Genomic DNA, 24,087 nt, shown 5'->3' on the forward strand with positions numbered 1-24,087 from the left:
TGTGTACTTTGGTTTATTTTTGTCAGGTTGTGCATGGTTAGTTTGGCAAAAATTTTCCAATTCTTAATTCTTAGATGTCAATGGGAAATAGGCTGTGCCTTACTGCTTTTAATCTTTAACTGCTTGCCTTTTAGCTTTTGGGTTTTTGGTTCTCTAACATGAGGCTGGAAAATGAATGTTCTGCACTTAGCAGGACTCAAAAGGCATCTCCTTTCAAAATTCCCAATACTGATCTTTAACACTGTTTGTTCCACCTGTCCTGGCAACTAATGAATGCTTCATGTTCAGCTTCTGATCTCATAGGAAACTAGGAAGAACTGAACTATAGTCTTGGTTGTATGTGCTCTTTTAGGTTGTTGGCATTTTTTTTAATGCAGTTGCCCAGCAGATGGCTGTCTGGGGCTGTCAGCAAGATGGACAAAGCAGATCTAAAGGCAAGGTCAGAGGCAAGTAAGCAAGAGCACCAGCTGGTGCCCAGTGTTTCCACTTGTGGCAGCTGTAGCTTTCTGACTAAGTCTTCTGAGGTTTTATGTCTCCAGCAGGACAGACAGGCAGCTGGAAGGTAGGAGCCTCTTCTGCCTATCTACCTTTATGAGGAAGACTGTCATTCTGTCATCTTGTGGTGAGGGGGAACAGGAGACTTACTGTAAGCTGGGCTCTGTGAAGCCTTCTCTTAACCTATGAGCTGGCCTGCAGTCAATCCTTGGCTGTGCTGGCACCAGCTCAGTCTCACCTGCCTGTAGCCTGAAGCAGGACTTCTTCTGAAAGATGAGAGATTGCCTGCACTTTCTAATACTTTCGCTGTTACCAGTAACTGTAAACTATCTCCCTTCTACCAAGCTGTCCCTTTCTTTAATACCTACCTTTTAAATGTAACTATATTTAAGAGCTTCAGATTCTTTTCCCTATTTCAGTTATCCTAATTATGTTATCCCCACCCTGATGTTTTTACAGAGCTTTGTATTTTGCATGAAAAAATACTGTTTAATATGATTGACTCCATTTGTACTTTTAGTTAACTTAAATACAGAAGAAGGAGACCAAGAATGGAGGGTTGCTTTGTTACAACAGCTGTGGGAGGAGAAATGTTTAAAGTAGGCTGATGAGACGCATCTGCTTGTTCTTGAGCTTTTGAACAAACTTCTGGAAACTGATATGGCTATATATCACTTCTTGCACAAGAAACTCCTGAATTGCAGGTTGTTAAGAACTGGGAGTATGTACCAGGGAAGTCACACAGAGTGCTTTACTTGTGTTCTTTCCAGAAGTATTTGCTGTTGACCACTGTCAGTTGCTTGTTGGGCAAAGAATAGACAGACCTTAGATCTGATTGTTGAAAGTTGGGCTGGGTCCACTAGAGAGGGTTGCTCAGGACTGCCTCCAGTTGGCTTATGAATATCTCCAAGGATGGTGACTCTGCAGCCTCTCTGGACAACCTGATTCAGTGTTAATCACTTTCACAGCAAAATAAATTTCTCTTACATTAAAGCAGAATTTCCCAGTTTTCAATTTGTGCCCATTGCTGCTAGGAAGAGTCTGCCTCTGTCATTCACTGAGCCAGTCATTTCATCATCAAAAGTTGCCGGGCTGTGCAGGCTTTGAATCCCCACCCTTTGAGAGTTATGCTGACAGCTTTCTCACTCACCTTCTTGGCCTTCCAAGGAAATGGCTTCCTGGAGGATCTGCTCCACCACTTTCCCAGGGGTTGAGGTGGGGTTTACCAGCTGTACTTCCCCAGATTGCTCTTCTTGCTTTTCTTGAAGATTAGGCTCACATGTACTTTCTTCCAGTCCTCAGGAACCTTCCTTGATCACTGCAACTTTTTAAAGACAGCCAAGAGTGACCTTGCAATGATGTCAGCCAGTTCACTCAGTAGTTGTAAATGTATCCCATGGGGTCCCATGCTCTTGTGTATATTCCATTATTATTTTTTTTAATGTTACCTAACTTGATCCTCTTGTATCATGAAAGAGTAAGTCCAAATTACTCCTGACTTTCGCACTGGTCTCAGGGGTTTGGGTTTGCTGAGGACATTCTTGCCATCAGCTGTGGAACGACTACCAGAATAAACTGGTAGCTGGTATTTTGGGACTGGTCCTAGAGCAAGTGATCTTTCACCATGGCCAAAATAGTCTCTTCTGGTGGTTTGCAGCCACTGGGCAGGAATGTACCGCATTTGTGCTGTGTGAGAAGGTTCTTCTCATGACACCTGGGTTCCAGCCATAATGCTGCTTCCTTTTACAGACTGCAAACAAAAAGGCCTGCTGGCTCAACAGTAAGAGGCTGCTGGTGCCATTGGATATGCCCTGCACTGAAGAACTTCAATAATGTTGCTTAATTGCTTCCATTTGAAAATAGGCCCAGCTCCCTCTGCAGCTGCTTCATGGGGACTTTTGCTTCTGATCTAGAGAACTGCCAGGAGCTACTTCCCTCACAGTGTGAGCTCCCCCCCCCCTAGGCTGGGAAGTGGGGCTGTAAGGATCCCAGCCTCTGCCCCAGTCCCGGGGATGCACTACCAGCAGTCCTACCCGTGCAGATGGGCCGACTGCTTGCTCAGAGCCCGTGTAGTACGTGACTCTGGCTGAACCTGTTTGATGTCCTGGTTCTATACCATGCTTTGTCTAGTAGACCCTGCCTTGACTAAGCAGCCCAGTGGAAGTGAAGGAATGGGCTGCAGGGCAGAATGCACTGCCTAATACTGCATTCTTGAAAAAGAAAACCATTTCTACTGCAGCAACTTTTGTGTATAACTGAGGACGTTTTGCACCGGCTCAGAGTGTTAGAACAGTTTGGCAACTGTATCTCTAAACCTAGTAAAAATGTAAAAAACTTTATTAGCAGACAGATAGTGTTTTTACTAACGTCTCCACATTTAGTTTAGTTTTAGCAGTTTATAATTTGTAGGTTCTCTTACTGGAAGAATGGCTATAAAGATCAGTATCAATGTTACAGCAAAAGGCTACAGATAAGCTTTACTTCCCTTTGTAGATAACAGTTTGAATGTAAATTTGCTAAAGTACACGATGCTGTTGCAAACTGTAGGTATTACTGACTGGAAAGCTGAAATGTTCTGTTCTGTAATGACTGCTTCTTTGTCAGTGCTGAGTGCTGGCTTCTAACAGTGCTGCTGCTCTGCATTTGAGAGAAGTTGCACACAAGCTGTTGATATCTAAATAAATGTTGAGCTGCCTGGTTATGGATACTCCAATGCTGAAAGCAGATCCTAGCAGCAGCATTTCTTTTTAGCACTATTTCCTAATACAGTTTCCTAATAGTTATTTATTGCTGGCAGGTGTTTGCTCCTTCCTCTCTGCTTGTATAGTCAAAAAAAATCAAAATTTCCATTTAGCCTTGAGTACTTTTTCTCTGTCCCGACTGAAGGTAGGAAAATCAATTTTCTGTCCCTTCTCATCTTTAATCTCCATATAGATTTCAGCAGAACCAGCTGAAATACTGAAAAGGTGTAAAATTACAATGAGTCCTTCTCCTCAAGTTTAAGCTGATGTGATGGAGAAAAGCCCCCAACTGCCTGCATAGACAAATGCTAAACAAAAATACATCTCTTTGAAACACAACCCTCCTGGCTCATTCTTCCCCACTCACCCTTGACTTTGTATCAGTCACTGCCAGGCAATTATCTCCTTTGCTGACTGCCTCCTGGCCTGAGCCAAAGTTCAGGAACTGGCAACTGGTGGGAGATCACTCCAAAGAAGGGAACTTGGCTGTTCTCGGAGTCCCTTCCCTCACTTCCCAGCAGCTGCAGGCATGCTTAGTTGCAAGACATCACAGGCCTTTGTAATGCAGCTCAATTCAGGCTCCAACAGCAGAGGTTTCTCTTGAAAAGGAGCCTGAAGCTGCCCCAGGAAGTAGGTAGGACAGGAGGGAACACAGGGACCTGGTTCTACACCTGCTTTGTCAGTGCCAGCACCCCAGAGAAATGGGCCAGCTACTGCTGCTGCTGAGATGGGAAAGACGTGAAGATAGAAACTACTGTGTGGCTTTCCTAGCAGCAAGAGTCTCTGTATTTACCCACCAGGCCCTGGCAAACACAGGCACAGAAAGAAGGACTTTCCAAGTTTTTTTCCCAGGTACACACTGTTTCCATTCAGCAAAAGCTGTGTTGGGACTGCAAGGTTCAGTTTCATCTGTGCCAGTGAGGAGCTGGAGGTGGCTCTGATTCTTCAGGAAATGTCATGGGTGAGGCACAGCATAACAGTACTGGGGCAAAATGCATGTCTCTTTTGGGAGGAGCGATACCTTGTGGTACAGACCAATTATCTCCTGTGTTGATGAAAAATTTCTTTTTTTCCACCTCCATTTTCCTAAGTATGGGGATGGCTGAAGGAATGAACCACTTCCATGTTCTAAGTACTGCTCGTTCCAAAAGCAGAGTCACTCCTGGTATTTCGTTCAGCAACAATCACAAAATGAACACATTCCATTTGCTATCAGTACTTGGCCCATGCAGTTAAGGACACAGATGGAATGGAGGGTGTCTGCATTTTTCACCTTTATGGGAATTGCAGCAGCAATTGCTAAATCAGCGTGACAAACACAGGCCAAGGTGAGCTGTTCCTGGGAAGGTCAGAGCCAAAGTTTCCTCCTCCTGGGAGGCAGTGCTGATGTTGATGGGGCAGATGAGGGGATTTCTCATCAGGTCTCCTGCAGTTCAGCAGTTGTGCACTGCTGGTGCAGTCCTATGGAGAAGTCACTGTTTGTGCAAGCAGCTGTCAGTTGTCAGTGAACGTTTTGTCTTATGGTTTAAAAGCAAGAGTTCATAGAGATGTGTGTAGGGAAAAGTCCTGGTGAGAGTTAGATCACAAAGCCTGGCTCATTCACCACTCCCTGAAAGAGCAACTCAGGCATAAGTAAAACAGGCAGGGGGCTGAGCCATCCGATGGACTGAGCAACCATCTTCAGGACATGTTGAATCATTCAAGGAAAGTGGGGTTACTGTGCCTCTTTTCCGTATCAAAGTATGTTTTTCCAGTATAATCTACCTACATTTTCCAACAGTACAGTCTGAAGACATTCTTTTCTTGAGAAATCTTCAAACAAAAGGAAAATTTGTCTTTTTAGTTTTGTTTCCTAGTGAACTAGAATTTATTAGGGCTAATATTACTCCTTCTGGAAAATACAAAAGCATACTGTGTCACTAGAACTGCCTTACTTAATCAGACCAAAGATCTCTTGGCCCAAAGCACAGCCTGCAGCCAGCTGGAGGAGGAACAGGAGGAACAAAGCTCACAGTACTTCCCCAGCCTGCACCTCCACTTCTGCCAAGCCACATCCACATTTGTGGGATGTACTGAGCTACACATTGCAGCTGTGGCTTTTCATGTTGGTGCTCTAGGCCTCATTTTCTGCTTAACCACCTTTTGGGCACCTTTCTGGTTTTGGCCTCTACAGTATCCAATAACAGCAAGTTGTGGTGTTTAATTGTATGCTGCTTTTAGATTGGCTGAATGCTGATTTCACCAATGTCCCTTAAATCTTTTCTCATAAGAAATAATAACATGTTTCTCCTTCATCTTTTCTGAAATAGTTTGTGATTTGCTGGGCCTTTCTCCTTTGGGGTTTCTTTCCAAACCAACAACTTATTTAACTTCTCCTTGTACAAAGCCATGATCTTCCCCTCTCTTTTTTTTTGGTATTTCTTGAGCAAAGTGTATTCCAGGTCACAGTTTCTATACAGCCATATTGACATTTTCTATTTTGTTCTGTAATATTTTCCCCTGGGAACTGACCGAGTTGGTTAATTAAAATTGGTATTGATTTTTAAATATGCTTAAAAAGTTTCCTTATTGAGTAGTTGGCCAACATTCTGTCTTCTGTAGGTTCTTCTATTAACGAAAACCTCCTGGTCCATCATTTCTGATAAATTTCAAATATCTGGTAAAAAGTACTCTTACTAAATTGACAGTGTTCTTTGCTGAAGGTGGTGTACAGATTTGTAAAGGATTTTTTTTTTAATTAATCCACGTAACCTAGCAACATTTACACCATCAATAAACAACTGGTGTTCTTCTGAGCAAAAGAATGCCCAACCCATTGTTCTTTATTCTGACTCCATTGGTAGTAATGGCAATATTTACAATGCCCAGCCCATTTAGAGTCTTTTTCTTACTTCATATTCCTTTTAATCACACTTCAGCTTACCCGCTAAAGCTTTATTCAGAATAATTATAAGATTTTGAAGTGAGATATCCATGGAAAATGCTCACCTTGATTTTTCAGTTTAGTTTCCCTTTTGGTTGTTAAAGGAGCGGTTCACCATATGTCATACGGCTGCTTTAGATTCTCTGAAATCTGACTGCTAGGAAACGTGAGGTCTGCTAACTGTTTGATCATGAGTATTTTCTGATGGAAGTACTGTGGTAACCATGCAACTTTTGAAATTTGCCAAAATTTACTTTGAAAGGAGGATGTTTTCAAAATCAACGGTTTCCTGTGATGTTTGTTTTAAGAAAATGTGAGGGTTAACTGCAGTACAGAACCCCACCTAGATGATTATGGAGATAAAAACAGGAAATCCATTTTCGTTAGGTACATAGATGCTTTCAAGTTGTCATAGGTAATGAGCTCATAGACTCACAGATGGCTGGAGAGTCATCATCCAGAGATCTCCCTGGCCCCAGGACAGCTTTGTCTGGGCTTTGTTTGTATCATTTAATCATTGAAAGGACAGAGGAGGAAGGTTCACCTGGGAGAGGACTTTGTACAGGAAGTTCTGTTCCAGTCCTTCACAGACTTTTCTGTGTCAAATGATAAAAGAAACCTTTCTCTGTGATCTGGCACCATGAATGACTGCAAGTACTTTACGGGCATTACCTGGCATCTGCCAAGCCTCAATGAATTCAATCTGATCTCTGTTTAAACCCAGTTAAAAGATTACAGCCATGGATACAGAGTGGACAGAAAGAAATACAAGCATCCCAGGATTCAGTAGTGGGATCTGGCTCTGCCAGAGCATGAGACTATCTAAGACACCACAAAGGGGTACAAGAGAACAGAGAAAAGTACCTCCGTTTCACGTGGCAGCACACTGCACACAGGATGTGAATACAACTACCTCTCAAAGGATTTTAAATACTTGCTAGAATTCAGCTAGGAAGACGTAATCCCTTGTGGTCACTAGATCTTACATTTGTAAACCACAACACATTAACATCTACTGCTCTTGTTTTACTTATTCCCTATGACCTTTTTTTCCCAAGACCTTCTTTGCACTCAGTACTGTTTAAGTGATTTTTTTTTGTAAATACAGAATTTACAATGAAATGTCCATTTTTGCTGAAAGCACTGAGCAGTCTTCATCAATCCCTCTGAATTGTTCCAGCAACCAAAGTATTCGTTTTCAAGAGAGTGTTCTTGAGACTTCTAGCTATCAAATACTGCTCCTAAGGCTCAGTCATCATTTTCCTCCTGTTCTAGTAGCTCTTGCCAAATTTATTTCAATATAAATTTAGAGAAATCTGTTATTCAATATATATGATAAGGGTGTGAGCAAAATGTAACCTCATTTCTCTGAGGACAGTTCTCAGCAGCCTGAGAGTCTGAACTGCCAATACAGAGGGTGCTTGTTGCCTTATCTATTTTACCTTATTCACTGGGTCTTTTCTTGTAAAAATACATACAGTTGAACATGCCATTAAGATTTCTACCTTACCTGAGGTAGTAGAATATTTTAAAATACAGTTTAACTATTTGCTTTTATTTGTGAGAAGCCAAACACTGTGATATGAATAACTCAGCCAGCTACTGTGTCCTTTCAAATGAAAACCCGTCACTTCTTACATTCAGCTTCAGTCTGAAAAGATGCATATTTAATGAAGGCTGCGCTGCTCCCCCTTCGCTTTAGCTGAAGAAAATAGCTGCTGAAACAGGCCTTTCATGTCTAGCACTTGATCCCTTACTTTCTTGAAGTGAAATAACAGAGGTGGATTGTTTTTACTTTTTGTCATTTTTGCCTTTCGTTGTTCAGTTCTTTGATCTTCAAATATCTCCACTGAAAGGAAATGAACAATTATTTTGTTTTTCAAAAAGCAGCAGATGTGTTACTTGTGCTGCTGGCAGTGCCAGGCCCTGCGCAGAAGGGCTGCCCTTTCTCTGGGGCTGCAGGGATCTCCTCAGCTGTGGCAGCCCAGGCTCTGGTGCTCAGCTCCATCCCCTGAGCAGCAGCAGCTGCCCTCTGGCAGAGGAAACATTTCTCATTGCGCAGACCCAGCTCATTCCTGAGTGCTTTGTGAGGATTCAGTTATTCCCCCTTCCCTTTCCTGCCAGCTTATCTTCTCTGTATCACTTCTCTGTTCTTTTAAATACACAGAAAACAACCACTGTGGAAATATGCTCTTTCCGACTCAACCAAGCTTCACACAGCGTTCTCTCTAAGCGCCAACACTGTCACTGTGCAACGATTCCTACTTGCTAACTCCCAAGAAAACCTCACTCCCATACAACCTTTTGGGTTGTTCCTCACATATTCAAATCATCTACTTTGGCTGTACTTCTGCTAATGCAATTGCATTTTCCAATCTTTTGTCCTTTTCTCCCCCTCCACTTTCCACTTTGCCGTGCTTTTTTTTTTTCATCGGTTAAATGTTGGCTTCTCTATCTGGACTATTTTTTGGCATGTCTGAGCCTTTTGGATTTTGATCCCAATCAGCTGAAATACATTTTTCCCTTGCTCAAATTCTCTAACTAGGTAAAACAAATTCTGAAAATTGAAAGATGATCTACAACACTATTCTTTCTGTAGAGGATTTCTCCCTTCTTGAGAATCACTTTGTTTCCATGGTGTCTCTTTGAAAGTGAAGCAGGAAGGTCTTGAGAAAACAGCAGCCCATTGCTTTGGAGATAAACTCTTCTCTCTTTTTTTTTTTTTTTTCAGTTTCATATCCCCATCACTAAGTGGAAAATTTCACAGTCTGTCTTTGTGTCTGTTATGTAGCCCAGGAAGTAGCAATAACAGCCTACACTGCCAGTTTCTAGGACAGCTCTCGTTAAACAACTTTGCAATTAAAGTGTTTATATACTACAGCAGCATTCCTCCCTGCTTAATTTGGGCAGTTTCATCAATGAACTGTTTTCTCATTGATTTGTTCTGCTGTACCTTCCTAGCATTGCCCTGCAGTTCAGGCTCACTAAGATTGCTCCTTGCTCTGGTCTAACACAGCTCGGTGATTCTTTCACTGTTAGCCCTGAGCTGCCTCCAAAAGGTGCAAGCTTAAGCCCTCTTCCTCAGTGTCAGGCAGCTAAACTGATCCTTTTCTGTGTCTTCCACTCCTTTCTTGCCTTTGCTCTTTCTTATGTCTTCATTTTAGTCTCCGGCCAACCAAAATTGTGAGCTTGAAACACTCTTTTTATAAAATGTTTTCAGAAATCTTTGGCAGCAAACCTTACGTAACACTGTGCTGTGCTTTAAAAGGGGACGAGAGTAGAAGTGAAGTGAGTTCACTTTGCTGTACAAAGCTAAACAGAAAAGAAATAGCTAAAATAGCTAATCAGAAATAGGTGCTCTCTGAGCTAAACCTCATTTTAACATTGTATCCTTAAGTCTAATAGCATGCTTAAGAGTGATTTCTGACAAGGAGAAATTAGCCAGCTGTTCATGGGAGAAAGTGAAGCTAGCACTATCTGACTGGGTTGTCAAGAATACAAAGAAAACAAACATAAAACATTGTGCTTCTAACACTGATCATTTTTTGGTACTCAAAATACTGTTCGTGATGGCCACGTTCCTCCATATGAAAGACGGCTCAGCGGGAGGCTGCTGTCAGATGGAAACTGCACAGTGCAGAATGATCTGGGCAGAATCACTCCTCATCTCTTCTGGGATGCTCTCAACAGTCAGAAAAAGCTGCATTATCACTTGCTTTTATTTCAAAGAGCTCAAATACTTAGAGACAGGGAGGATACCGAGTGAGACGGCATAATTACATTCTTGTTTCTCATATCATTAAATACGAACAAAGAACAACTACAGTGCATATCCCTTGTGCTCAGGTTCTCCTGTAAACACAGAGGAAGAGCCAAACTTTGCCACCAATCTTTCTGTTTCATTGACACATCAGTGTTCTGTGCATTGAAGACTGCTGTGGGCGACAAGGGAAATGAACTCTACAAAATTTGAAGAAGGACTTGACCCACAGGGTGCTTATTTTAAGAACACACACCAGTAGTGCAAACACGAAACAACCTCTTAGGTTTCTCTAAGCCATAGGATAGGTCTATGCTGTATCTTTTTCAAATGGTTTACATTTGCTGTGACTCAGAAAAGTCACCTTTATAAGGGTGTGAAGAAAGATAAGAAACAGCCTTTTTTTTTTTTTGTCTGCATGTTGCCTAGTTTCTTGCTGACTGCAAATTAAACATCAGGGAACCGACATCACTGCAGTGCGATTGAAAGGGAACTCCCTTGCTAACAGCAGATCAAGTGGAGGAGCATCAGTGTGGGGACAAAGCAGCTTTGAGGTGACATTAGAATCACAAATGTGTACATTACTAGCAGTGCAGTTTAGGGAGCTGCCATTTTTCAGTGCCCTGAGAAGAACAAAAGACAAGTCTCCTCTTTGAGGCTTTCTAAGTTTAGGAATGTCGTGCAAGAAAGATAAATACCCCAGACAGGTGGGAGTGCACAGTCAGTGAGGCATGTTGGTCTCTGAAGGTGCTTCAGCACTGACCAGCTGTGATGGGGAGAAATGGCAGTTTGGAATGGTGATGGTGGACAACGCTGGATAAAAGACTACTGAAGACTGTAAACGATCAGCTGAACAGAGGTCATGAAGGATTTTGATAAGAAATGTGTTTGATGCAGAGAGATGAGAGAGAAGACAGAGAAAAATCACTGCAAAGTGTGTGAAATGATGAGCCAGAAAAATGAACTTTGTGGCAGAGTTTATTTTGGACAAGAGAGAAACAAGTTTGCATTTACAGAAGCTAAAAAGCTGGTATGGCTGAGCCAGAGAAGGCTCACAAAAGAGGGGACTGTGATTCAGCTGGGAGGGGGTAAGTAAAGGTTGGATCTTTCCTGTATGAGAAAGGAAAATGTGAATCCCAAAGCTGCTGAGGCAATTACCAGAGTCACTGAGAAAAAACAGCAAGAGGTCAGGGAAAACTGCACCCTTTCAAGGCTAAATGATGCAAAACCACGCTCACTGAGAAGCTCTTCTCACAGTTCAGGAAGCCTTTGTAAACACAATTAAGCATAGTTTTCATTGTTAGAATAAAGACAGATAATGTATTGCAGAAAATGTACCAAGAGGGGTGCAGAGGTTAAAGCTAAATATCAGAAATACAAGGCTACATCAAGCAGGAAGGCTACAATGATAAATACAGGAAGTTTACTTTTAAACACGTAAGTTAATATAGCTGAGATATTATGTTACAGCATATAATGATGTTTCTAGAAGCTAAAAGAAACACTAGACCCCTTAAAGCAAGCTATGCTCTTCTGCAAGAATCAGTGCAAGGCTTAAAAGAACAACCAATCAAACAAATCAAACCCTAATTATAGCTAACACACAAAAACAGGACACAGAGGCTTGTGTTCAAAATATGCTGTTTATTCAAGAGCTAATTACAGTAGGCAAGAGGCTTCTCAATCCAACAATGTGAAGGGAGAAAAGATTCCTACAAGAAAACATAAGTGATAAGGAAATTACCTGTCGTTCTGTGCAAATTCTTCTGTCCTTTACCATCTTGTTTTTCAAATTGCTCTTCAAATGCCATGGATAACTGATGTCTACGCATCAGACTTTGAACCCTTTTCTGTTATTAGCAGTTACACAGGTGGCTGCAGTGAAATCCAACAGAATGAATTCTGGTGCTGATCACAGTTGTGATAAAGGACCTCTGGGTTCTTGGAAACCTGTCATCATTTTCCTACCAGTTGGGTTGGACTGCTGGACTGCCTACAGTCACCTGGGTGGGAGGTTTTATGTCTAACAATCTTAACAGAGGTATTTGCCTTTGTAAATTGATACTTAATCCTCTGCCTACAAGACACTTTGCCATGTTTATCCACCGTAATGCAATACTAGACTATTCTATAATGAATGTACATGATTACCTCCGTTCATAGATGCATAGTGTAACAAGAGACATTGCTCTCCAATTATTTCTGATGTTGCAATACATTTGCAGGTCCTGATTATATAAACCAAGAACGATGGCCTCAGCACTTGCTCCCTTCAGCTAATCCCCTCCTGCTGACATTGTCCTTCCCGCTGTCTTATCTTAACACATTAAACAGTAAGCTCCTTTTGGCAGTAGCCCTGTCTCACCATCTGCAAGGAAATGCACACCGGTCACCCTCCTCATTCAAAATCAGGCTGTGAACAGTCCCACAGAGGGGCCACCCACTCCTGCTCACTGACCCTTCTCCCCTAAAGGCCAAGGCTGCCCAATTTTTGGGGGTAGCCGCCTTGAGACAATTTGATCTAGCAGCATCTGCCCACCTGGTGTCGCCGAGGCAACGTGGTCCCTGGGGGGGTGATGCGTTGCTGCAGCAACGTGATGCTTCCAGCTGCATCCACTGCTGTCTTCCACAGACAGCACAGAGCCAGAATTTGGCCTTGCTGGAAGCACTGAGTGCCAGGGCTGGGAAGTTGGCTGATGGATCATAACAAGGATAGATACAAATGCGTATTTGTAATTCTCATTATAAAGCACTTTCAGATTAAAGACTTTGTCAGTACCCTGACAGCTCTGAATGAAATCATTACCACATTCCTTTACTGCTCATGATCACATATAGGTAAATTATGAATACTCTAAGCAGGATACATTTTAATGATGCTGTCAGTCTTCTTCTGGACCTATTGATTCGGCGGGTAATTTTAGTACAGATTCACTGATTGTTGAGCTAATGTAACAAGTAATTAAGTTAATATAACACTGAAAGGAAGAAGAGAGTAAATATTTGACACAGATCCCCAGAAACTGATAAAAAGTACTTTTCCAGAAAGTGTGGGAAATATTTTATCACCCTCCTCTGACCTTCACAGAAAAGGTTAAAGGCTGTTCTAGCTCTATTTCATCAAAAGTTTCCATCTCTGCAAGGCAAACTTCATTATTTGTACATCAGAAATTTCCTGTTGTGCCAGGTATCACCAAACCAAGAGGGAGCTCTTCTAGAGCTTAAGAGATACCACGACAAGGCTGGCCAGAGGGCTAAACACAAAAACAGCCATGAAATAATAGAGCCCACAAGTCCCTTAGAGCCACCCAGTCAGTCTTGGCCAGGAGCTGTACCCACTGCACACCTTGGACTTGTCCTACTTTTTTTCCTGAAGCTGCAACACTACAGAAAGAGGTTTCTTCTTTTTTAGTTAACTGAAATTTCCAGATCACTTTCCTTGATAGATCATTTCTTTCCAAATCCAGCTGGCTCTAATAAGGCTGCCGCTCTACTCTTAATGATTTGGAAGCAGTGTTAATGGCTGTCACCTGCTATACTTCAGACTGTCAATAAAGACAAATTAACCACTAAGTTCTGTTGGTTAAAAGACGGGAAGACCTTCCTATCACAGCTTGTCAGGGCACTCAAGCTGCTAGAGGGCTTGCTGCTGAGAAATGGAAAGCATTTCCCTGCTCAGAGGGTAAGATTTGTAACTGTATTGTAAGCCAGTCTTGGGGTGAGAAAGATGGTGTTGCAACTTTATCACTTACAAGATCAACATAACATAGATACGTATAAGAAATCCTAGCTACCAACTCAATCTGATATCATTATAAAATGGCAGTGCAAGTCCAAGGCTCTTGCAGATTTTAGTCCTCTGGTGCCTTGAAAGTAAAAGTCAATGATCCTCCTTACAAGTCTGCCAAATAAATCTGCAGCTAATGCCTATACCTGCATGTTACAAATTTTGATAGCAAGTTCTTAATAGGATGGATTTTTTTCTCATGATTGAAGAGATAATGTATCAAATGTTACTTTTTAAGATTTTGTGAAGTAATATAATTCAAATAACTTTCTTTGAAAATGGATCCTGACAATGGAAATACTTAAAATATGAACCTACAGGGAGTTTCCAGAATAGGGAATGGCTTTTCCATATTGGTCTAGGATCTGACATGGTGGCTCTAGGATTCTAGTGTAATGCTTGTGTGTGCTATCCCAGTGTAAGCACCTGATGCTGACTGAAGAGTAGGAAATATTATGAAGGTGGAGTTGCTTTTGAGGCAAAGTGTATAGCAACAGCACAACTAATTGCTTGCTGCCACCATTCAACATTTTGCATAAGCAAAACAGCAAATTCTTTTGTAGCAGCTTTGAATTTTTACCACGTTCTGGATAAATAGCAAAATAAGTTGTTATTGCAAAGGTAACAGTAGATAAGAAGAGCTCTTTGTTAAACAGCTTTTAAGGATATGATGGAGTTTAATGAAGAGAGGGCTTAACAGAGCCTTCCATCCTTGAAAAAAACTCTTGCTTAATGAAAGAGTAATATCTAATTACAGAACTACAATACTTCATGAAACCTGTATTGAATACTGGTTCACAATTGCTGTATGCTCTAAGAGAAGATAACAGACTAACAATATTTTGCAGGTGTCCACAGGATAACTTTAAAAAGGGTCGTATTTCTATGGGTTTCTGGAGAAATGTGGAACACAAAAATATATGGATGTCACTGCATAACACAAAACGTTAACTGTAGGAGGATTCTTGTGTTTTCCCCATTGGTAGCACCTCCTGGTTGACCTGGTATTGTTAATAGTCTTAATAGCTACACATGGAGAAATCTTTACAAGTTTAGAGATAAATATTGCCAATATGGCTGTGAGTAATCTAAAGATCTTTCTGCATGGACGCTAGATGTCAATGCAGAGACACGTCAAACCAGATTTAACAAAGGACTGTGTCACTGCATTCCCTAAAACCAAATTCTTCTTTTCATCTTTTTCAAATACAACACTTTGGGGCTGAAAGCCGTGGGAATGAAAATTAGAAAAAGATGCAGGAGAGGCATTCTACAAGCAACACCCGTCAAATTAGCTTCTGCTACAGGCAGGATCTGGCTCCAATCATTGAAGCAGCAAGCATTTTCAGCCCTATAAACCAATCAGTTTTTTTGCTGAGATTCACAATAAGGGGTTTAACATAGTGAGGCAGCTTTATAGTCCTCTGGCTTGGAAGCTGAGGTCACCTGCTCCTTTAATGCAGACAACGAAAGTGCAGTTAAACATCAAATACATTTTTAAAACTCAAGAATCTAAACTAAATTGGAGAAAAAAAAAAAAACAGCCTAGAAGAGAGATGTTTGAGAGAATGCGATTCCCATTATTTTCCCTGGAGACGTATAATCCTCTATTACCATTTTTATAATGTATGCTCAAGCACAGTGTGTGAAGAACGACAGATAAACGCAATTGGAAGTGCTTCCTAATTTACTCTAAAACTGAATGGAGCTCTGGAGCACTGGTTAACTAACCTGCATGCTGTGCTATGAGTTTAATTAAAATAAGTGCTAACGTGTAATAGGGCTTGTAAAAGGATTTTCAGAGTAAAATATAAAATGCTGGGGATCTGGTGGATAAAGCCTCATTTATTACTGTTGTAACTTGCATTTAATACAGCAATTTTAATGCATGGAATTAGTCAATATGCTGTACTGAGCTGGAAGGACTGATAAAATGCACCCTACACATACTGTGCAACATAATACTATAACATCTTCATGTACTGCAATTGTATGCATGGTGCAGATCTGTGGGCACAAAACAGGAGAAACAGTGAAATTTGTTAATTGCTTTCCTCTTACAGACAACATGAAATGAGGCCAAAGAGCAGAGGCATTGTGACTCCTAACTGGAGAAGGGATCACGTGCTGAAGGAAGGGGGAAAGATACCCAAGGCTCAACCTGCCACTAAGAGCAGCTAAGCAGAAGGGGCAAGGGATAGACTATGCATTTGGAGTCTACCTGGCAGATGAAGTTTTAGGAATGGCAATTAGCAAGAAAGTAGTGTAGGAAGATGATAAATGTGAAAATGCAAAGGTATCTGTGTAGCAGAGAAATGGTTAATCACATTCACTGGACAAAAGTGACAATGGATGATATGAAAACAGCCACAGACAGAAAGCTGTCTGAAGTACTCTGCTGCCAGGTATGGCATACCTGGATTGCATCATGGAAATGCTGGTAATATGAACTGTGCAAGGTAGAAATGTGAGAAGCCGAAGGATGGGACAAGTATGGGTAAAAAGACAATTCCAGGTTGGTAAGCAAAGGCTCAAGGATGAAACCAATTGTAGAGCTCTTTTGTAGGGACACAGTCCTGAATCCCAACAAAACTGCTAGAGTCAGGTTTGCTGACAAGATTCAGTTTTGGAACAAAATACAGGCCAGTTGATCAGCTGTCTTCTCCTAAAACAATCTACAAATGTTCTACTTCTATTCAGTAGCAATGTCTGTGTATGCTAACACTGCATAATCATTGAAGCAGGGTTAGGGCTACCTTGTGACTGACTGCTATTTCCACTATCTCCCTCTGCACAGAATTTATACCAACTTCACTGGAGAGTTCTGCATGTAATGTTTTCATTGCTAGGAACAGGAACTAAAGTACAACCAAAGTGGGTACAGTTTTCTCTTTGCATTCAGGAGACCCAAATGATTAGCTACGTTCTTATTTCCATGTTTGCTGTTTACAGATCGGAGTACAGTTGCTTACAGCTCCTGATATGGAAATCACCAATTTCACAACTGCTACAACATGGTTGGCTCACGTCTTATGTCACAGAGAGTACTTTTATCTAGATTCATACATCTGGCATTTTAAGTCTTATGGATGACATAATCAACATTCAGAGACGTTTCTTTCTACATTAAGGTAATGTCAGGGCCAAATGTTTTACAAAATCAGGTATTTTGAAACTATTTTTTTTCTACTACGTGAAAAAAATGTAATTGTTACCACCAGAATCAATGTTACCAGTGCACAGAAACCAAGTTATGTCAATGAAAATCTGCAAACTTAGACAGATGCTTCTCCTACCTTGGCCCTTTGAGAGCTATCAATGAACGCAGCAAAACATCTCCCCAAGAATGATCCAAAACATGTTTGTTTGATTAAAGTTAGTAGCAAAGTAATATATTTTAGCTGAAACAAATATTTATATACACTTATTCCAAAGGCTGATTTTTTTTTTTCTTTTCTCCTGCCTTGGTTCCAGTGATAGACAGTTTTGTCTCATTTATTCGACTACACAGTACTCATTCTACTCACTTTAGAAGCCAACAAGAAAAAATGTATATTGAATCTTGAAGCAAGCTGGCTCATTAAGAGAACCAAAGCTCTGCTTTCTTAGGTTTAGTACTTTCCTAAGAACAAAACCAAACATGCAGGAGAAGCTGGTTTTTCTTGTGCATTGTTTTGAAGGATCTCTGCATCCTGGTAGCTAAGTCCAGGATTGCTCTTCTGTTAGCATTAGATCCTGTGCTAAAATGACAGCTCAGAAGCATTGTGTACATTATGCACAAATAACGTATACACTCATTGACAGTGACAGGAGAAAGCAGTAGGTAGAGCACTTAAAAAAAAAACAACAACCAACCACAGTTTGAATATTAAACATATAAAATTTTAAATGCAAAACTACATGTACATTTTTTTTTAATATGATGATAAACCACTTGAGAAACATACTGAATAAGAGGGAATTTTATTTTTTTATGCCTAAAATTAGGGGTACCTTCAATATATTATGATGTAGCAGCCGCCCCCCCCCCCCAGAAAAAAAAACACCCCAAACAATAAAAACAATGAAATGTATTAGAGAGGATAAAAAGGCACCATTTTTCTGCTATGAAAAGCATTTGTGAGTCCAGATTTTGAGATGTGAAGACCAGAGTGTGAGCATGAAAAGGACAGTAAAATTTGAGCAGATACAGAGAAAAGGTATTTAATGTGATCACGGGGATGAAGCAGGCTGATTTTGGAGGAGAGACCAGCAGGACTTTGATGCCTTAATTTGGAGAAGACTGAAGAAAGATGAGCTCAAGGTTTACAAAATCACAAAGTAGCCAATAAAACAGACAGAGAAGCATTACTCAGGAAATCTTGCAACACTTGTACTCACAGGCATTTGGTAATTGGGAAGAGTGATTTAAAACTTATTAAAGAGAGATGATTATATACGTACCAGCTAGTAAGTTCTTCTAGGACTTGCTTACGAATAGCAGTGGTATAGGACAAAGCACGAAAATGGCACCTACGGTATTTAGATGCTCTGAATTCTGACTAGAGTAATTCATGGAGCTTGAAGTGGGTCAGACCAAAGGTACTGCAGACCTAACAACCAGTCCCAATAACGGTTAGTCAGAGATGACTGGTCTGGCAGATGGATAACTATAGATGATCCTTCCTTCCACCTAAAACTAACAAATAACTGGAAATCAAACTAACCACTGAATTTCAAAGCCAGTGCTGGCCCTATTCCCCATCACTTTTTCTGTCAAAAGCATCCCATGACAATGAACTCCACAGTTCAGCAGGCTAAGGACAGGACTTCACTTTATATAAGGCCCTAATACAGCTTTTGCTCAGGACTGCTTTGGCACATACCCAGTCTGAAAGAATTTCCTAGTGTGTCACCTACAACATGCAAAAGCTACACTCATGGTAATAAATCCAGCTTCCCTTGAACAAGAGGTTACATTTTCTAATGTCAACCATCAGAATATTTAGTGTGTTCTTGCATTATCCTTGTGCTGAATTACTTGTAGGGGAATTTGAAGGCATGTATAATTAATCCAAGATGTACATATGTTTATGTAGTGTCTGAGTTCTGCTTAGTGGTGAAAGGTTTGAGAGGAGTAAATTATTACTTGTCATAAAGGGATTTATTTTACTTTTCGAGAGCCAGTCTGGGGGGTTAATTTGATCATTTCCCCAGTGCAGAATTACAGAGACTTTGTTTTTACACTCTCAACTTCGCTGCTCCTGTCGGTAATGACAAGCACTGAAGCTCCACCACGGTACCCCTGCATGCATCAAAGCCACGTAAGACCAGGTAGGACAGGTAATTGAAAGGAAGAGACCTCGAAATTTAGCAGCATTGATACAGTATAAATATAGGGATAGAATCACAGAATCAGAATATCCCAAGTTGGCTAGTTCTCAGATACCAACAAAGTAGCAGTATTAAATATGATTCTAAATATACACATATATTTTTGGTAGGAATACTGTGGGGATCAGCTTCATTAATTACAGAATTCTTTCTCATTGCATACTAAGAGCTGAATAAACTACAAGGCCAGTGGACAGGAATTGCATTGGTCATGCTACACGAATTAAAGATGTTATTATAAAGAGGATCATACTATGATTGCAAGTACATTTCCTAATTTCTTTTCTAGCATTCTTTTTATGCAGATGCTTATTACAGTAATGATTAAAACAAGGAATGCAAATTTAGGGTGAAAGAAAGCTTAATATGAACTATATGTATGCACAGCAGGCAGCATCACAATTAACTTGTTCACAAACAAATCTCTTGCCTGTAAGTGCCATCAGTTCAGATCCTCACCAAAAGAAAAAAAAAAAGTATATAGAGAAATAGGATAAACTATGGCATAAAACAGCTTGAAACTGCTTCAGGTGACCTTGATGCTTTTTATTTTGTCCACTGACCTTCAGAAGGAGGCTAACAGACATCTACTGTTTACGTTCCACTGAAGCTGATTAGTTGTATGTGGACGTATAAATATCAGAAGGCTAACACAATGTAGCTCTTCAGGGACATAACAATATTTACTGGCAGCACATTTTTTCATGTAAATAACCAGATTTATATACACAGGCACAAATGAGAGAAAATTATCAACAAATGTTAGAAGCTAATACAGCAGCTGACTAATGCCAAAAGCAGGGAACTGTCATGTGATGCCTTTTGTGCAAGAGTGTGGGAAGGAAAAATAATTGTATTCCCTTAGAATTACACATTCTTTCTTCCTCACTCGCCAATGTTTTTTTATTTCTTACAGCATTCATTCATTTTTTTACAGTATTTTTAAAATTTCCTATACTCTGAGCAGATGAAATGTGCTGCTGTATTGTTTGAGACCGTCAGAGAAATAATATGGTAGCAGTGACAAATGGAAAAAAAGAATTAATTGTTTTTCTTGAAAAGGGACATAACTGCTGTGGCTGCTGTAAAAAAACCACAATAGATTTTAGGAGAAGCAGCTTCACACTAAACCTTCAGATAAACCAGTGTGATAAATCCACCTCCTGTGCTTGTTTTTAATTCATTCATTTTATACGGATACATGAGGTAATCTTTCTGGCAGAAAAACACAGAAGACATATCACAAAGAAAACCTTTTAACAGAGGCTGGGTGCTGTAATAAGAGCCATAAGATCTCCAATTGACCTTCCTCACTGAAAATCGAGTCAGAAGAAGCACTGAGTGGTGGTGGTCTTGGATCCTCAGTTGTGCCCTTTGTGCAACAGTGATGAAGAGAAAATCTTTGCATGGGTTTGTGGTAAAACCATCCAGATAAGCAGGGGAACCTTCTGGCACGTAAGCAAACAAAACCAAATCACAATAAATAGCCTCAGACAATTTTGGGCTTCTAAGTGAAATTTGTATTTTGCGTACAAGTCAATTCCTGCCCTTTTATTGTTGAAACAAAGGAAGAATAAAATAAAAATATTTACATTAACAACATGCAGTGGCGTCACTGAGCCAGCATCCCTATCATCCCCCTCATGTTTGCACAGGCCTATTTTCTTCCAGGACCAGCTTTCCAGTAACATCAGGCCCGAAGGGCTCCATGCCACGCACCCAATTGCCTTCCTCTGGGCACATTACCAAACAGCAGCACCACATAGTATGTTTTGTACAAATACAAGAGAAAATCAGAATAAAACACATTTAGCACCAACACAGGAATAAGCATCTCCAAAGCTCATATATGTAAGGGATAAATTAGGTGTTTCCAAAACCCTACATCTTTCATGCTCTCAGGAGCTCTGTATTCAGTAGGTGATGATGTTACACGTTTAACCAAAGGGCACAAAGACTCACCCACTTTCCTTGAGCTTACTGGTTGTACGAGGGCCTTAATTCTGCTGGGAAACCAGAGGGCCTCAATGCACTTCCAACCAAGGTGTGGTAACCAGCCCACAGCACGGGGTTGGAACCAGGGATCTTTAAGGTCCCTTCCAACCCCACGTGATCTGTTTCCCTGACAGCCCCCTTTCTCCCTTCCTGCGGCACCCCTGTGATCACAGACCCCGCAGGTCAGCAGAACGAGGTGCAGTTGGTGTATGGGGTCACTAACCTGAAAGAAGCGGTGACTGCCTGCCCTTCTGCTATACGCTGCTATGTACTCAGCATCCTGGGTGATGAGAAGCAGGAGTTTCCACAGTTCCACAGTTTATGCTTACTCTTTTACCACACAAAAGGAGTCATTTTGTTCTAAAGGTAGTTTAAAAGTCAGATTTGCAAGCGTCACTCAAAAACACTTCGAACCTCCACGCTCCAGGCTGCTGTTTAGCTTTTCAGCCCTTTTTGCTGGGGAACAGGACCAGATCAGTTTTCCCATGAGGTAGAACATCTGGACAAACATCTCTCGGTATCAGTACCACCGCGGCAGCTGATGCACGGACCGGCGGCCCCAGGCTGGGCCGCCTCACCGGGCACACGGAACGGGACCGGGCGGGAACCTCCCGCCTCTCCCTCAGAGCCCGCCGCGCATGCGCACTGCTATCCCCGCGCGCCCTCGTGCCCGCTCCGGCCTCGCCTCAGGGTGACGCACGCGCCTTCCCGCTCGGCGCGTGCGCGGCGGTTGGCTCCGCGCCCGCTCCCGCGCCTGCGCAGTCAGGCAGCTCCCGTCCCGTCCTCCCCCCCTCACCTCCCTCGGCGCGGCTCGCGCGAGCGGAGCGGTGGGAGTCAGTCAGCGCCTGCGGAGGGAGGCCCGAGCCCGCCACCGTTACAGCCGCCCGCGGGGCGGGGAGGAGGAGAGGAGGCGGCGGCGGCCTCCTCCTCGGTCCCGCCGGCACCATGAGCATCGAGATTCCGCCGGGCCTCACCGAACTGCTGCAGGGCTACACGGTGGAGGTGCTGCGGCACCGGCCGGCCGACCTGGTGGGCTTCGCCGCAGACTACTTCACCCGGCTGCGGGATGCCCGCGAGCAGGAGGCGACCGGCGACGGCCGGAGGGTGATCAGCTTCGACGGGGAGCCCATGCAGACCGAGTCCAACGGCGAGGAGGAGCCCGAGCGCGGCGACGAGGAGTCCGACTCCGACTTCGAGCGTGAGTAGCGCCGAGGGGATCCGGCCCTGAGGGGGGAGGGCGGGACGCGGCCGCCCCTCAGCGCCCCGCGGTGTCCGGCGGCACTGCGCCTGCGGGGGAGCGGCGCGCCCGGGTGAATGGAGCGCGCTGCCAAGCATGTGATGGGGGAGATCATGTGTTGTTGTGCAGTCTCCTCTGCACCCATCCTGGCGTTTCTGTCTCGAACCGGCGCGGGGAAGCGTTCTGCTGGGGGTGGGCTGGGTGGGTAACTTCTCAAGGCGCCGCTGAATAGCGAGAATGGAAACCCGCTCCTTTTGTACTGTGGCTCTCTGAGGCGCTTCCCCGGTCTGCACAATGAAACGCCTCCTATGCCGCTGTCACGGCGCGCTGCCTTGTGCAGCACACGGCGCTTATACTTTGGACTCTATTTCAGCTTCAGCGCGAAAAGTTGCTTTAAATTTTTATGAATGGCACTTGTAGGCACACGTAGAGTTTTGGACCCGTGATTACTGAAAGCTCAGAATATTCTCTTTATTAAAGAAGGTCGACAAAGGGGAGAGGGAAAGGTGAGAAAGGCGTGCGTTCCCCTAACTGTCAGTCCTCTCATTTGGAGGTCTTATGCCCTTGACCTATCATGGGAGTAAAGCTTTCTGTGCTGCCTTCTTGGTGATGGCTTTCTTAATGCCACTGAGTACAGCTCTGTTTTTCTGATCAGCTTGTCTCATTTCAGGGTTTGAAATATCTCTTGAGAATTAAGTGTGAAGTTTTCCTGCTGAATGCTGACAGCTGCAGTCCAGAAAGTTCTCTTAGGTTAAATGTTTTCAGATGAAAAACCTTGTGCCACCAAAATTTTACAGTTGTTCAAGTACAGCTCTATGTGGTGAGGCTGTCTAGTAGAAAAGTGGTTCCTTTGCTTCACATTTCTGCTCATCCTCTTTCTGTCTCAGAGATAAAAATGAACAAGACTGCTCAGTGTCACTTGTGCTGGTCAGAGCCCTGGAGGCAGGCAGCACTGTCACTGCTGCTGTCTTGCTTCTTATCTGAAAAAACGCTCTGTTCCTTGCTTACAGCTTCAGTGACCCAGGGGGGGAGTAGTCCCGTGTTGTACTTGGTGGCAGGTGAGAGTCCCTCTGTGCAGTCAGGGAAACGATTCTTACATTGTTTTAACAGTGTGTGGGGCAGTCAACCATGGCTGTGTGTTTTTTCAGGTTTCTGTTATGAATGTTGCCAAAGAAGATTTAATAACTGGAAAACACTGAAAGTTAAGGGTTCTGATATCCCTGTCCTTCATTAATTTTACGGGATAGGATAATACTTCTACATTACTGTGGGAGATCTGCGTGCGTATTGACTGCTCAACATCAGACAGATAATCTCTAAAGATAGAGAAAACACATAACTGGAGGAAGTCTCAGATAATCCCGCTGGACAGGCTCTAATACTGTGCATTTTTCCATCATGGACATGTTAGGGCAGGTTTTAATTAATTTCACTTTGTTTTCATAGGTCAGCTCTTTCTATGTACCACTGAGTTGCAAAGATAAGTCAAACAGATATTATAAAATTGCTTCCTTGGATATTTTTAAACACAACAATGAGATTGGTTTTTGTTAAATATGTTAAGGAAATTTAACCTTGTATGAATGACTAACCTAGCTGTGTTTGTTGGGCGTATGAAAGAGGTCTGCACAAATAATGTGGTTATCTTGTTTCTGTTTCTGACCTCATGAAATTTGTGTATCTTTCTGTGTTTGCATGCTTAGAGTTGGAGAATGTAGCAGATAAGGTACTTATAGCCCCATGTGTTTTGAGTGCAGATGGTAACAAAAGGAAGAA

General features: G+C 42.3%; 1 protein-coding gene and 1 long non-coding RNA gene across 2 annotated transcripts in view; one reads left to right on the forward strand and one right to left on the reverse strand.

Moving 5' to 3' along the window:
- Positions 1–11,543: 11,543 nt before the first annotated feature.
- LOC121106599 lies at positions 11,544–22,359 on the reverse strand. Its single transcript, XR_005839193.2, has 2 exons — positions 21,298–22,359; positions 11,544–20,527 (listed from the first exon to the last, which is right to left on the reverse strand). It is a non-coding gene; the product is annotated as an uncharacterized LOC121106599 (long non-coding RNA).
- PRKAR2A (protein kinase cAMP-dependent type II regulatory subunit alpha) overlaps positions 21,839–24,087 on the forward strand; it is a 53,220-nt gene continuing 50,971 nt past the window's right edge. Inside the window, exon 1 of the mRNA XM_003642006.6 lies at positions 21,839–22,272. Within this exon, the coding sequence (XP_003642054.1) occupies positions 22,020–22,272 (253 nt within the window). The 5' untranslated portion in view covers positions 21,839–22,019. The remainder of the gene's footprint in view (positions 22,273–24,087) is intronic.

The sequence above is a fragment of the Gallus gallus genome, chromosome 12 (assembly GCF_016699485.2).
Source record: "Gallus gallus isolate bGalGal1 chromosome 12, bGalGal1.mat.broiler.GRCg7b, whole genome shotgun sequence".
NCBI lineage: Eukaryota > Metazoa > Chordata > Aves > Galliformes > Phasianidae > Gallus > Gallus gallus.